Genomic DNA, 14,765 nt, shown 5'->3' with positions numbered 1-14,765 from the left:
TTAGCCTGCTTCACATAAGCAGTAGAGAAAGGGAACTTCTTTCTCCCAGTGACTCCAACAGAAAACTTTATATTTGAAACGTATCATTACTATTGAATGGCATCAGCAGTAGAGCTGATTTAGCATTTCTCATTTACAAAGAGAGAAAAAAAAAAAAGAGACAATACTATTCCAAATAGCGGGGCAGCAGGAGCACTTAATTGTGCTCTGTGTGTGTGTCTGGGTGCTGAGAACTTCCAGTGATTAATTATAAACTGGAGATTGTTTAGAAACCCATAAGATATAGCAACATTTTGCAGGCATGATTTACTCGCTCTGTTGCTGCTACTGCTACCGAATGTACAGTTCACTGATTTCCAAGTCGTTATCTTGCATCAATAAATCAACAACCTCCTTTGATCCTGATTTGGTTTAAGCTACATGAACAAAGCAGGTTTTCCCTACAACAGCCTGTTGTTGCAAAGTTCTCCTTTCAGAACAGCAGGCAGTTTACAGAAGTAAAAAACAAATGGAGTTTGCTAGGAGAGGTGTGTTTGCTCCTTTCTTTCTTCAAGGATCCAGAAGTCCATGCTGGCAAGTGGTGTGGCACAGTAAGAGAGAACCAGTAGACTAAAACAGCAAGTAATGAGAACCCACTGTCCACAATGTATTTCAAGATTTTACTTCATAGAATCACAGAATGGTTTGGGTTTCACGGGACCTTCAAGATCAGATAGTTCCAACCCCTTGCCTTGGGAAGGGACACCTTCCACAAGATCAGGTTTTACAAAGTCTTATCCAACCTGGTCTTGAACATCTCTGCAGTTGGGACAGCCACATCTTCTTCTCTGGGTAACTTATGCCAGTGCCTCACCATCCTCACAGTAAAGGATTTCTTGCTTGTATGTAATCTAAATCTCTCCTCTTTCATTTTAAAGCCATTCCCCCTTGTCCTATCACTACATGCCCTTGTAAAAAGCCTCTCTCCAGATTTCCTCTAGGCCGTAGGCCGCCTTTAGGGACAAGAAGGCTGCTCTAAGGTGTCCCTTGAGCCTTCTCCCTTCCAGGATCAACAGCTCCAGGGGTTCAACTGTCACATAACCAGGAAATACTGCATATTTTCATTCACCTTCTGTTTTAAGAATATAAAATCTTTCTTCTTCTATCAATTAAATTAGATGCTGGCATGAAATGGTTAGATGGTTTATTAGAGTCTCTCTCTAATGCTGATATGGTTTTACGCAAATAGAAATAACTAAAACGTTTCTGCTAGAAGAAAGCCAACACAAAGAAAAAAACATCAACCACCACAAAAAAAAAGACAAAAAACCAAACCTCAGAACCAAAACCAAACCAAATAAATAAATAATAATAATAATAATAAAAACTAACAGGAAAAAGTTAAAAGAGCTGGTATATCTTGGGTTGGACAAGATGACCTTCAGTGGTCTATTCCAACCTCAAACATTTTGTGATTCTGTTAAAATGTGAAAATAAAATATTAATTAAGTCCATTAATGGAAAGATAATTTATTTTCTTTCTTTTAAAACACATAGTATTAGGTTATATTACTAATGCACATCAATTTTATTGGGAAAATTATAATATTTTAAAATTACAATACAAATGTGGAAAAAATGGTTCCCATAGCTCCCCCACCAGTTAAGAAATCAAAAATGGTGGTGGTGCCCAAAACTGCACTCAGAATAACCGCATAGACTTATATTAATAAATAAATAAATTATAAGTCATGCAATAATCAACAAAATTAGCAATTAGAAGTACCAGTTAAACTAATTAAACAAACTAACTAGACATTTCTCACTTCTTATCACTGTGGTTGCAATAGATTTGTCAAGTATATCGATCATTTCAAATTTCTGAAAACTGAAGTTATAAATTAAGTCTCCTAAAAAAAAAACCCTTGTATTCTAATAATTAATCAGTCCAGTTGTTAGACCTGTGTAAAACCCTAAACTTTAATCTTATATACAAAAAAAAGGTAAAAACTACCTTCAAGTTACATCTGGCAAAACATTTTCACTGTGATTATTATGAGAAATTATCAAAGTTTTCAAGTATGCAGTAGTTTAATGGCCTAAATTATTCTGGAAATCAGTAAAGAGAGAAGAGTACTAACAAGGTGATTCACTTCAGTGAACAAACAAAGTAAGATGTAAGAATTGTCTTCCATGTCACGTGAACTTTTTGATATTTACTAACACACTTATTAAAACAGATGGTGATATTTTTTAAATATCTGCTTTCCTTCTACCAAAATAAAACATTTGCAGAGTAGCAAGTATAACAAAATGTGGTTTAGTACCTGCATTCATCTTTCTATTACAACAATTTTATATCTAATGATGAGACAGTAAGCATCAGTAATGCATTTTAGAGTACTGACATTCAGTGTAGCTGAAAGTTAGATAATAAAAAACTAATTAGTACTTCCTATCTTCTGGTTTTAAATATAAAATTAGGATTAAATGTGAATTAATGCAAAATGGCTGCTTCATACCCAGCCTGAGGATCTAAGGACAGATCTCTAGGAAACTTCACTCTTTTGCTCACAAGGACGGTAGGGTACAAGCCATTGAGTTTCGACACCTCAATTATTCTCTTCTCAGTATCAGACCAATAGAGATTCTTCCCAATCCAATCAACAGCCAGTGCATTAGGAACAGCTGTATTGTGGACAACCTAAGAAAACAAAATTTACATAAATTATTGATCTAAATACCCGGAAAAGGAAAAACAATTCAAGAGTTACTAATACCAGCATATTGAGAAGTTGGATATATGATACAGTGACATAAAACATGCAAAAATAAAAAAAAAAAAGGTATTCTTTCCTGTTAAACAATTATACTTCCAAAGTAATAACACTTCTTGTGTAACTGAGACAACGTGATGCTTTGCTTATAGTAAGGGAGAATGGAGAATACTGATATAGTAAATACCAACTTTTTAACTTCCCTGCATTATGCTCTAACTTTCTGTCTTTCATTTTATATCTAAAAAGAAAAAAAAAAAAAAGACTTTTTCATTTACTATTCTGTTTCTTTTTCAGAGAGCTAAATGGACATGAGGCTTCTCTTGTCATAGCATGCTCTTGAACATGTGTTTATTAGCTTACCATTTCTCTCACCAGTCCACATCAGCAATATCTTTCATTTTAATATCACAGTAGTGCCATGTCATCATGACGGATATACCATAAGGGCACTCAGGCAAACAGAAAAAAGATTACCTAGTTGGAAAGTAAATACTACACTCTATTTCCAGCATTCATGTGGCAGAAGAAAGATGAACTTTCTAAGAATTAGTTAAGTTTCAAAAGGACCACAATATTAAGGAATGAACTATGATACAGAAGCAATTTAGTGACCTACTGGAAAGCTTGTGCTCTACTGACAAGGATGTGTTAATCTCAAGGTTTTTGACGACTTCAGTAACTCTGACACTTAAACACCTCTAGATATACATGATTACAAATTCCATCATGATTGTATGACTCAGTCTTGCTTGGCTGGGAGTACTTCATGTTAAGTGTTGAGTAACATTTGAATATTCTAAATCATCAGAATCTAAATTCTAGGCTTAAAAATCCTATTCCTGATAAAGTCTATTTTGACCTTTTCTATTCCCGTTTAGGTCCTAGTTAGGTCTGTGCAGCTAGAACTTACTTAAAAAAACCACCAAAAAACAACAAACAACAAAAATCAGAGAGAGCAATACTTGGAAATATTTGAGATTTCTTCAGTATTAATAATGGATTTGTTACTGTAGTGTACATTCTAATTTATTGCCATCTTTACAAGTAATAGCATGTGCAATAAAGTATACAGGTAACCCTGATTGTGTACAACTGTGCTATTTCTAATTTTATTTACCATTGGACGATACTGAAAAGCCTTCAAGATAAGAAGGGATACTGTGAGACACTTAAAAACAATTTTATAGTTATGAATATGTAAAAGTACCCTTTCAGGTTATTACATTATTTATCGCCTTATAAAATCTTCTAAAAAATCCAGGCATGCAACAACTTCTTAATATGAATAAAACACGATTTCCTAATACGTCAGCACTACCAGCTTCACTGTTTCATAAACTTGTAATTGCAGTATACACTGCACTGTAACATGGGACGTTTCATGTAGAAATGGATAGCTCTGCAAAATTAGTGGTTTAGCTACATTATCTAGAAGCATCAACCAAAGTAATTAGTCTCTGTTGGCTTTTCCTTTGAAGAGTCACTTCAAGCTTACACCAGTAACTGAGATCACTGGTGTGACATTTAATGTACAAAATCCAGTTTACTACAGCATTTTCCAATAACAGATTTTAACTGAATACAATACTATACACAAAACACTGTGCTAATGTTTGAACACATTATATGAACGCATTAAGTGGAAAAGTTGTTGCTTCAATGGTGTAAATGCCTCCTACATGATCAGATACAGAAAAAAAAAATGAGATGTCATCAGGTTTCCCAGAGCAAGAAATCTTGGGCTGGTATGGGAAAAAAGATGCTATCTTCTAAAAGGGAATTCCTAGGTAATATATCAAATATTATCGTTTAAGCAGGCTTGCTGGGAAACTAATTATTTGTAACACTGATTATTAAATATGTGCTAGGGTAATCCATTAAAATTTCAGAGAGATGTAAAGTCATTTGCCACCAAATAAAAGATCAGTGACAAAATATCAGATAACTACAATATATATAATTCTTGATAAATTTTTCCATGTATTTTTAGCTTTCAGAAGTTAACCTGAAACAAATTTTTCAGTGAAACAAACCAAATATTCATATGAAAATTAAATGCACTCCCCTCACCCCCAATTTTTACTTTGAATTTGGCATCTTATTTGAATAAAATCTCCATCAACATGACACTAGTTCTGTAAATCGCAAAATATTAATGAAGGAAAAAACAAATACCCTCTATGCCCCCCAACCTAAATTTCTTCGAATGTTTGTTCATAAAAAAATAGGTTAATATTATTAAATCATTACAAAGCAATACCTGGCAACTACAACTCTTTGACTGGGAAAAGCACTCAAGGATTTAATGGATTACGGATTTTGAACCTCACATTTGCCTCTCGCCTAATTTTTTTAGGCTTTAGTTTTACCTCAATGGAATCAGAGTGCCATAAGTTATGTTCGTTCACATGTCTTTAAAGTTCTGAGAACAATTACTTCCATGTGAAGGATGCAAGCAAGGTTCACTGATGGTAGTCAATGTCAAACCTTAACCCTTAAAAAGATTGAAGTTGGTGTGCACTGAGTATGTGCCAGCTCATGTACCAAACTGCAAATGAAAAATAGAAATCTTTTCTCTCTCTGCAGAATTTGTTGGTGTACAACGAGGGTACAAAACTCCCAGGCTTGGTTTATGCTTTTTTTTCCATGTTTAAGAAGGTCAGGCATAAGTGAATAAACAAAGAAGAATTCCTTACTGCTTTCACAAATTCAGAGAAAATGTCTTGTGAACTTATTCCACTACAAAAAAAAAAAACAAAACAACAACAACAACAAAACAAACAACAAACCAGGCTGTGCAGAAACTGGAGCACAATTTTGCTCTGGATTATTCATAGCAAAGACATGGAATTTTTTTCATTATCAGCATAGTGGAGGTGAGAGAAACTGAAGACCATGGAAAATTGTATACAAAGAAATAATACATATTTAGACAGCTTATACCTAATTATACCTCTTTTTTCCTTGGTAGCTGGTAAACCACACTGAACTGCCAATTCACTCAATTGTCATGTCATAAGGAATTTAGCTTATAAATATAGTCCTCTTAATCCTTATCTGTACTTCAAATAAGATACAAAGGCTATTAAATTAACTTTTACTAGTACTTGCTAGCTTATGCTGTGTTCGTATGTATATACCAAAACCTTAAAATCTGGGTTAAAAGCATGAAGGAGCATTTCCTCAAATTGCAAAAAAAAAAATTTTAGTAGGGAAATTATTAATCCCCATTTACCTTGATCTCACTTCCGTTTAAGCACATTCTGTTTATGCGACTGCCATTTGGTCTGCTGGAATCAATCCAGTAGATGAATTCTTCTCTATAGTCAAAGTCTATTGCAATCACATTGTTCAACCCCTAAAACCAGAAAAAAAAAAAAAAAGAAAAAGACCATTTATTCAAATGTTTGAATACCAACTGTTGGATAGCATTCAGAATATGAGATACATTGTATGTAATATTCAAAATGCTTTATTTTACTGACTGCCTATATTTAAAGTACATTACCTGTAAATAATCAGAATAAGATAAAAATGTGTAACAGAAATATGGTGATGAAGAACTATCTCACTTCAAAAATGCAGATGACATGAAACTAAAGAAGCTTCTCCATTTTTCCTTCTTATTATTAAATTGAACTTTAGCAGTAAATGCTTTAACTTTTGCTTCATTACTGTTAATTACTACCTTTGGTATTCCTTTGGAAAACTAGGTAATATTCATTTTATAACAAGAAACCTGGAAATTTATGAACTTTGTCTAATGACAACATTTCATTCTTAATATAAATTAATCAGGAATTCCAAGCTGTGATGTTCAAAAAACCATGAATTTTTATTCCTTATTTAAAATTTAGTCTTAAATTTTTAGATGCTGTATTACACTTTACTGTGCACATACATATGTGTATATACACACATAGAGGTAGCTTATACATAAAGCTTGAAAGTTAACAGATCCAGGCATCTTGAAGTCTCCTATGGCTCCAATTACTAAGCCAAATCATTGCATGAAAGAGCAGTGATCATACCTGAGGTATTCCTATAGGTCAGAAAGAGCAGTAATATAATAATGGCTTTTCATCCCAAACCACAGACAAGAAAGGAAGGGATTGCACTCAGTCAACGGTTCTTACTTCCTTATCTGAGAATAGGAAAGCCTTGCCCCACAATCTGCTTAACATTCTGATATGTAGTGAAATCTACACTTAATGTAAAAAGATGTGACTATCAATGAAAGATGGAGCAACAGTGGTAAAAAGAAGTGATACAGTTTGCACTTCTTTTAAAACAGCAAACTCAGTTAATCAATACCCTTATCAACTCAATGACATTCTACTCGTGCATGGATCAGAAACCTCCCTTGTTAATGCAATTCATAGCTGCAGAGGGGACTGTAGAGTGCTGGACTAGCCAACTCTAAAATAAACAACTAAGAACAAAAATATTTGATTGTGAAAAGTGATACATGTTTTTTCTGCTGACTACTACAGTGTAATAATGTATATCTACCTTTTGATCAAAACGCAGAGGAAAAAGAGTGATTAAGCTGCATAAATTACTATTAAAGAAAGGCTGAAACAATACAGTGTTGAAGGACCACTCTCATTTTCAAAACTCACATAGGATCATAGAATGGTTATTGATGGAAAGGACTTTAAGATCATCCAGTTCGAAGCTCCTGCCATGGGCATGGATGCCTCGCACTAGACCAGGTTGCTCAAGGCCCTGCGCAACCTGGCCTTGAACATTGCCAGGTGCAGGGTTCAAGATGTGAATGGAGCATTCACAACTTCCTTGGGCAGCCTGTTCCAGTGCCTCAGAACTCTGACAGTAAAGAACTTCTTCCTTATATCTATCTAACCTAAATCTCCCTTGTTTAAATTCGAACCCATTTGCCCTTTGTCTTATCACTATAGTCCATGGTAAGAGTCTGTCTCTGGCATCCTTGCGTACCATGTTTTAACAAAATCAGCTGCAGCTCTGTCAGTCAAAACTCTGCTCCAAAATACTTTTTCTTTCTCTTTTTCTATTGTTAGCATAAATATGCCTACAGATATAGCCTAACTCCGAATTCTTAACAAATGAGACAACAGGGGAATGAATACAGAAGACTGTAACAAATTTATAACATACTAGAAATCAAAGTCAGTAATTTGTGAAAAATTAGCTTTATATCTATATACAACACCGTAAAATTTTCTTAAATATTGATACTTAAGAAAGAGAACTGACTGCCTGCAAGTCTTTCAAATATTTTATTTTAGTTCAGTTTTGTTCCAATATTTATCAGGACATCAACTGTGAGTAAAATTATTTCTGTATATCTGCAATAGAGTTGCTTGTCCAGACATCTCCTCTTTGTGACCTACATGACACTTTTAAGTCCTCCTAGTATAATTGTCATTTCTCATGTAATCTCCTTGTTTTCAAACATCATCAGCTGCATTATTCTCTCATCTTAAACCCATGGTTTTATTCCTGTTGCAAATGGCATATGGTATCCCAGGCCATGATTTGTGTTGCCTTGGTGCCCCAATTAAAAACTGGAGGTAAAAATCACAGCTAATGATGAAGAAGATTCTATCTATCTACTCTGTGGAAACCCTAAGTATTTTGATAATTAGGAGTAAAGGAAATGGAAAGCAAAGAACACACACAGGGCACAACTCAAACACTTGCACTATTTATGTATATTTGGAAGAAAAAAAAAAAACAACACAAAAACAAAACAAAAAGGCCGGCACATAACAACTCAACAACGCCTGAACGTTCATATCTTTTCAGCTCCTATACTCTGAGTTTATATGCACAACTGCTAGAATGGCAAAGCACAGATCAAATCCACAGAGAAGGGTGGGTCTGCTCCTTTGCCGGAGCAGCTCTCTTTATTTGCTTCATCTGTTTGACTTCTAAGAAAGAGCTGATCCATCATAACATTGCAAGGACAAAAAGATGTCCTTATGATGAAGACAGCCCACCTGTTCTGCTGATATAGCTCCCTCTTTTGCTTTCAAATCTGGATGCTTTCAAAAATGCCATATTTGTAGGATCGAAGGCCAGTAGGTTCAATAGCAGAGGTATTTATTAGACTCATGAATAAACATGATATGGAAAACACAGATTCTCTTCCATGGCTGGAGCTACATGGCCTCTAACATGCTGAAGAGGAGTCCATTAAATTCAAGACTAATGAAGCTCTGAGTCAATCTGTCAGCACCAACCATAAAGAAAAATTATTTTTGCTCCCCTCTTTTCACAGGCTTCTATCAATAGATACACCAGCAAAAGAGGAGAGGCAGTGAGATGTAAAAATGAGAGGCAGTCAGAAGGATTTCAGAAGAACAAACAGACTTTACCATAATGCTTGTTATGCTTAAATAAAGCCAATGTTCAATGCAAGATGGTTAATTTTGTAATTACTGTTGTGGAGACCTAAGTGCCTCTATTGTGACATTAAGATGTGCAACTTACTCTCACAAAAGTCACAAAAAGCCTAACGATATTCACTGGCAATAACTGTTTTTTCTAGTATTTCTACAATTGATTAATTAGTACTTATGGAAATAGATGCTTTTATTAAACATATTTTGGAACTTTTATCTATGGTAAGTAACTACACTTAGGTGAAGCATAGAAGCAGAGGAGAAACTGCTAAAATGACAGCTCTGTATTTACTGGATGACCTTGTAATTTTTGTAGGTTTTTTTCCATTGTTTTTCCTGTCATAACAATTTAATGACTGAAAAAAACCCCAAATATTTAGCCAAAGATACAAATTCAAGTATTGCAATACTGTAAATCTTGTTACAGTCTATCTAAATAATAAAAAAAAGATTTGGATTATGACAGTAAGTAGCCCAAATAATACAAGGCCAAATAGGGGGTTCTCTGGCTTTTTTTCTTTTTTTTTTAAGTGAAATATACAAATTGCACAAAACGTATTGTGACAGAAGAGGATCACAAATAACTTAAGTTTTTTAGTACATCAGAATGACTGATTAAACAACTGCCTGAGCTTTCACCACATCAACTTCAGATAAAATATTACAAAAACTCTGAAGATACTGCAGTTGTTCTATGATGCGTACAGTGCCAATTATAGGATGATGTTTCTGTCAGTTGCACACTTTAGAAAAGAATAAAAGTATTGAGTTAAACTTAGAGCATGGTACTATGATTATACCTGTTTCAACAAAGTGTAGTTGGATCCATCAGTGCTAATTTTTCTGATTTCATGATGATCAGCCAGAATTAAGAAAGGTTCCTCATCTAAACCCCGGGAGAAAGAATACATTAGACTAGCTTTTACGTTAATTTATGGAAAATCAGGAATACAATGCTGAAATATGGATGGTTTGAAAAATAAATGTTACATGCTCTGATCAATGTCATGGATGAAAAGAATATTTAAAACATTCAAATGTTCCAAGAAAGATCAATGATGCAGTATAAAAATGAACAAAGCAATCAATTAGTATATCTTTCAATGTAAGTTGTTTGGGTTTTTTTTTGCCTTTGTAAGATGGGAACCATACTGTATTTTATCTTAACTTGATGTCAGAGATTGAATTTGAAATATATTTCATACCACTTGTTTTAATTTCAACATTTACTTTCAAATTTCACTAAGGCTATTTGTTACGGCTGGAAACCAAGCATGTTTTGACCATTCTTTTTTTTTTTTTTTTTTTTAAGATTTCAATACCCTGAACAGTATGGACATAAAGAAACAACTGTTTGGACAAACCTTGATTCTCTAATTCTGAACTGAAGCCAGATTCAGCTTTTTTTACCCCTGGCTTTCTAGCTTAAAAAAATATTTCTTTGGATTCTTATTCATGCCATCACTTACTTTGAAACAGCTCTGACACTGATACATGTAATAGTAAAAAGAATAAAAAATCTTTATTTGAGCTCTATTAACAGAGACCTCAGCTAAAATTAATTAAAAAAATACCAATAATAATTAAAAATGTGTTAAAGGTTTGTACCTACTGCTCATACATGCATGAATGTAATATGTTGTCCAGACTACTCTGCTCTTATACTGAATACATTGTACCACCTTGCTTGCATTTTATGTTCAACTCTTAAGACAACCAGTTCTTAGAAGATGCGAGACATCATCCTCAGCACTGACTTAGTGCTTTGCAGAGGATGGCTGTAACACTGCTGTGTTGTAAGGAGTTCAAACCAATTTATGCCAAAAATCAGCATTAGGCCAAAGACCAACATGTTGCCACCTCCTTGCAGTATAACCATTTAACCACAGCATGGACTACTTTGTCATGGTCATTTCTGAAATCTACTATATTACAACTCCAATAAACTCTGTTCCAGCTCCCCTTCACGTGTGAGTGATCTATGGCTTCTAAACATACAAGTGGCTTACAAGGTGTGACACGGGAGCAAAGCAGAAACCAGATACTACATTTCTGCCCTCTCTTGTGTTTCCTCTGGTTACTTGGGGAAGCACCTGAGACAGAAATGTAAGGTGGGCAGAGATTCCAGTTTTGTCATGTAGAAAGAAAATATAAGGGGGTTTTATATTTAAAAAAAAAAACCCACCAAACAACTTTGTGCAAGGATAGAATAAGTAGGAGTCTTCTCAAGCCAAAGATTGCCTGCAGTATGAAGGAAATCCAGCAGAACACAGATATGGGGGTTTTGTTACTTTCCTGTTGACATTTTGCTCTTCCTTTCACTGATCTAGCAAATCTCACTCACTGAAGCACATAAAAATAACATCAGTGGTATAGACAGAGGGGTGAAGAAGTAAACAACATTCTTATGTATCTTGAACTTCACCGTGTATTATATGTAAGTCTAGAGGATTTAATATGTTATAGGAATATCAGATTTTGCAATTTCTATTAATTTTTCCTATTTCTCCTTTTCATACCAGGAAGTCTGAAAGTACAGTCTAATTTTTAAAGTTGATGAAATAAAACAGCACGAGCATTTTAAACACTTATCATAAACATACTATTATCATGTGACCCATTAAGTGATGTATTTTAACTTTCCTAATACTTTTTCCTAATAAAGTTACTTAGACTTTCATAATACACTGTAACTATCCACTACCAGTGATTTGAGCAGAATACGTACTAAAAATAGAACTTATTACTACATTCAGACATTGAATCACATTCTTATTGTTTACTGAAGTAGTGCACTTCAAAGTAGCTGTTTATCCTGCATAAAAGGGTTACAGAGACCATGGGGCTGTAGTATTTCACAAATACCTGAAAGGGACTTGCAGCCATTTAGGTTATCAGGTTGTATTTCATACCCATATGCACACAAGCATTTGTAGGTTCCATATGTATTGATGCATTGCTGGCTGCAGGGAAATCCAGACAAACATTCATCAATATCTACACATGTTTTGCCATCATCCTTCAGCAGAAATCCGGGCCAGCATTTGCACTGGGAAAGAAAACCAAATACATACAATTTTAATTAACGATTCTATTTGTTACCTTGCATACTTTCTTCTGAATATGCTACAATCATAAACTTTTTCATCTAGTCTCAGTTTTTCAAGTGTCATCTTAATTACTTTGCTGTTTACACTGTTTACAGGCAGACTCAGTAATTAAGAATTAAGAATTTGCATTATATTACACCACATTTTTTAATTATTCACCTTGTATCCAACAGGAAGATCCTGACAATCTTGAGAACAGCCGCTAACTTTCTTACTGAGGCATTCATTAATGTGGCAGCTTTTCTCATCAGATCCATCACTACAATCTTCTTTGTTATCACAAACATCACTTTGAGGAATACATTTACCATTTTTGCACATGAAAAAAGAACTGTTACATGACTGCTCTGGAAAACAAAAAAGAAAACACAACTTAGTGTGGTCTATTACTATTTGAAATAAATTTTCTCCTGGAACAGCTGCAATGTATGCATGTAAGATGAAACAACTGTGTAAATTTCTTATTGATATTATTATAATACCGTTTTACTTTGCAGTATCTTTAAAGGTTATCACTCTCCTAGAGAACGTGTGAATATGTCCAAATTATTACACCCTCCTGCACATTTGTTTTCGTATGATTGAGAATCCTCTACCTTATCTCTGCACAAAATATAATTCGACAGTTTACAAAACTTAAAAAGCATGGCTTCTGTCCCCTGTGGATGCTGAGGGGTTCAGTTAACATGTCTGAGAGCTGTGCATACATGCTTCTTCCCCTGTTTGGCAAAACTCGAATATGTCATTTCAGCTACATTCAGGGTCTTCAAATTAGAATTAGAATCCTTAAATATAAGGCAGGCATGTTGTTTTTCCTCAAAGCAAATGAATGTTTTCCATCAAAATTAGTATAAAGGACTGGGCTACTGTCCTTTATCTTTCTTGTCATAAGATTTAGACAAATGTCTAAATCTTTTGTAATAGTAGGTCTTTCAAAAGCTACAGAATAGAGTTATTATATGCAGACCAGGATTCATTTACCTCTCAAAAACCAGTCAGACTGCAGCAAACTTATTCACGTCATTAGAAAATACCAATAAAACCAATCATGTTTGGCCAGTAATTCACTTATACAAATAAACCAGTGTTTATCATTTATAGGAAGAACAACTTTATGCCCCCTTTTGTATGATCTCCTTTTGTGTGATGAGTATATTAAATATAGAAAACATTCCCAGGGCAAGCTAGAAACTCTGGCAATTATTACACTAATATCATCGTATTTTACTTCTAACAAAATTAATGAGTTAAGGAAACAGCAATCATCTTACGCTACAGGAAATGGTGGCTTGACCTTTGGGAACTGAGGTTTTGTATGCTTAGGACTAACAACACACTCTTCTTGCAAGACATAAGGAATAACACCATGAAAGCACTGGAGAGTTAAGATGCAAGTTTTTACATATGCTTATCTACAGTTCTAAACCACAGTTTTTAAAAAAAATATTCAAAAAATTAAAAACAAACCTGAACTTTTGCATTTCGTGTTTATAGGTCCTTCATCAGAATGGTCTGGACAGTCGAAATCACCGTCACACTGCCACTGAGAATTCAAGAGGCATCTTCCATCAGCACAGGTGAACTCTCCAGGACGACAGTGACGATACCCTAGAAATACAGCAATCCATGACTTCATGCTTTGCTTCATACTTTTAGCATGAAGTTTTGCACATAATAGGCAATATAAGGAAAAGTATCTTTTGTTCCATAAAGAGATACATATATGCTTATAAGTGTCTATCAGCAAGAGAAATCAAGTGTCTCTTATGCAGCACAACATAGTCATGAAGCAATACCCACATATGTAAAATGTGTTCATGATGCTCTCAATCATAAATAAATTTTCTTTTAGGTGTAATTTAACTTTCTGCTATTATTAGGATATGCTAGAAATTACTACAGCAAACATTTGCCAGTATTCTTTACTAAATGCTTTCCCTTCAAAACATGCAGAACTTTAGTAATTTTAATCATGCTATACATGCATTTTCCAAGATGGTCACAAAATCGGTACATATAAAATGCATACATTTCAAAAATTAAAGTGGATTTTTAACAGAAAATCGTAATATATAACGAAGAACAGAAATCACAGACAGTCATTTGCTTCTTAGAACACAACTGTTTAGCCTAAAGTTAAAAAGCAAAGCAATAGAAAAATTTAAAAAAGATAGCACATTTTTTTTTTTTTTTTGGGGGGGGGGTATTTAGTTTTGAAACATGAAAGTTGAAAAATTCCCAGTGGGAAAATCACCTTCTATTTGTAAAATATTTACTTGTAAAATTCATTACACTAGACCAACTACTAAAAAAACCTATGTTCCTGTTTGGGAAAGTATAGCTTTCCCTGTACTCTACGTATATAAATCCTGCCTCAAAAAAAAATCTGTAGTCCTTTAGATGATTCTTGAAAGGAAACCTTGATTTAGTTTAAAACTCAAGAGAGTATCTCTTGTAGCTCAGTATTCTGTCTCTGACAGCAGCAATGGGGGATGCAATTTATGGATAAT

At 34.2% G+C, this 14,765-nt stretch overlaps 1 protein-coding gene across 1 annotated transcript in view; it reads right to left on the bottom strand.

Moving 5' to 3' along the window:
* The window catches only part of LOC134156941 (low-density lipoprotein receptor-related protein 1B), a gene marked incomplete at its 5' end in the record, with an annotated part of 264,744 nt that overhangs the window by 108,292 nt on the left and 141,687 nt on the right, over positions 1 to 14,765 (bottom strand). Inside the window, 6 exons of the mRNA XM_062605389.1 lie at positions 2,502 to 2,683; positions 5,995 to 6,117; positions 9,946 to 10,031; positions 12,011 to 12,194; positions 12,415 to 12,602; positions 13,723 to 13,863. Of these exons, the coding sequence (XP_062461373.1) occupies positions 2,502 to 2,683; positions 5,995 to 6,117; positions 9,946 to 10,031; positions 12,011 to 12,194; positions 12,415 to 12,602; positions 13,723 to 13,863 (904 nt within the window). The remainder of the gene's footprint in view (positions 1 to 2,501; positions 2,684 to 5,994; positions 6,118 to 9,945; positions 10,032 to 12,010; positions 12,195 to 12,414; positions 12,603 to 13,722; positions 13,864 to 14,765) is intronic.

This window comes from Pezoporus occidentalis, unplaced genomic scaffold (assembly GCF_034315485.1).
Source record: "Pezoporus occidentalis ecotype Australia unplaced genomic scaffold, CSIRO_AGI_Poc_V1 ctg12, whole genome shotgun sequence".
NCBI lineage: Eukaryota > Metazoa > Chordata > Aves > Psittaciformes > Psittacidae > Pezoporus > Pezoporus occidentalis.
This window is presented reverse-complemented; position numbering and strand designations above follow the sequence as displayed.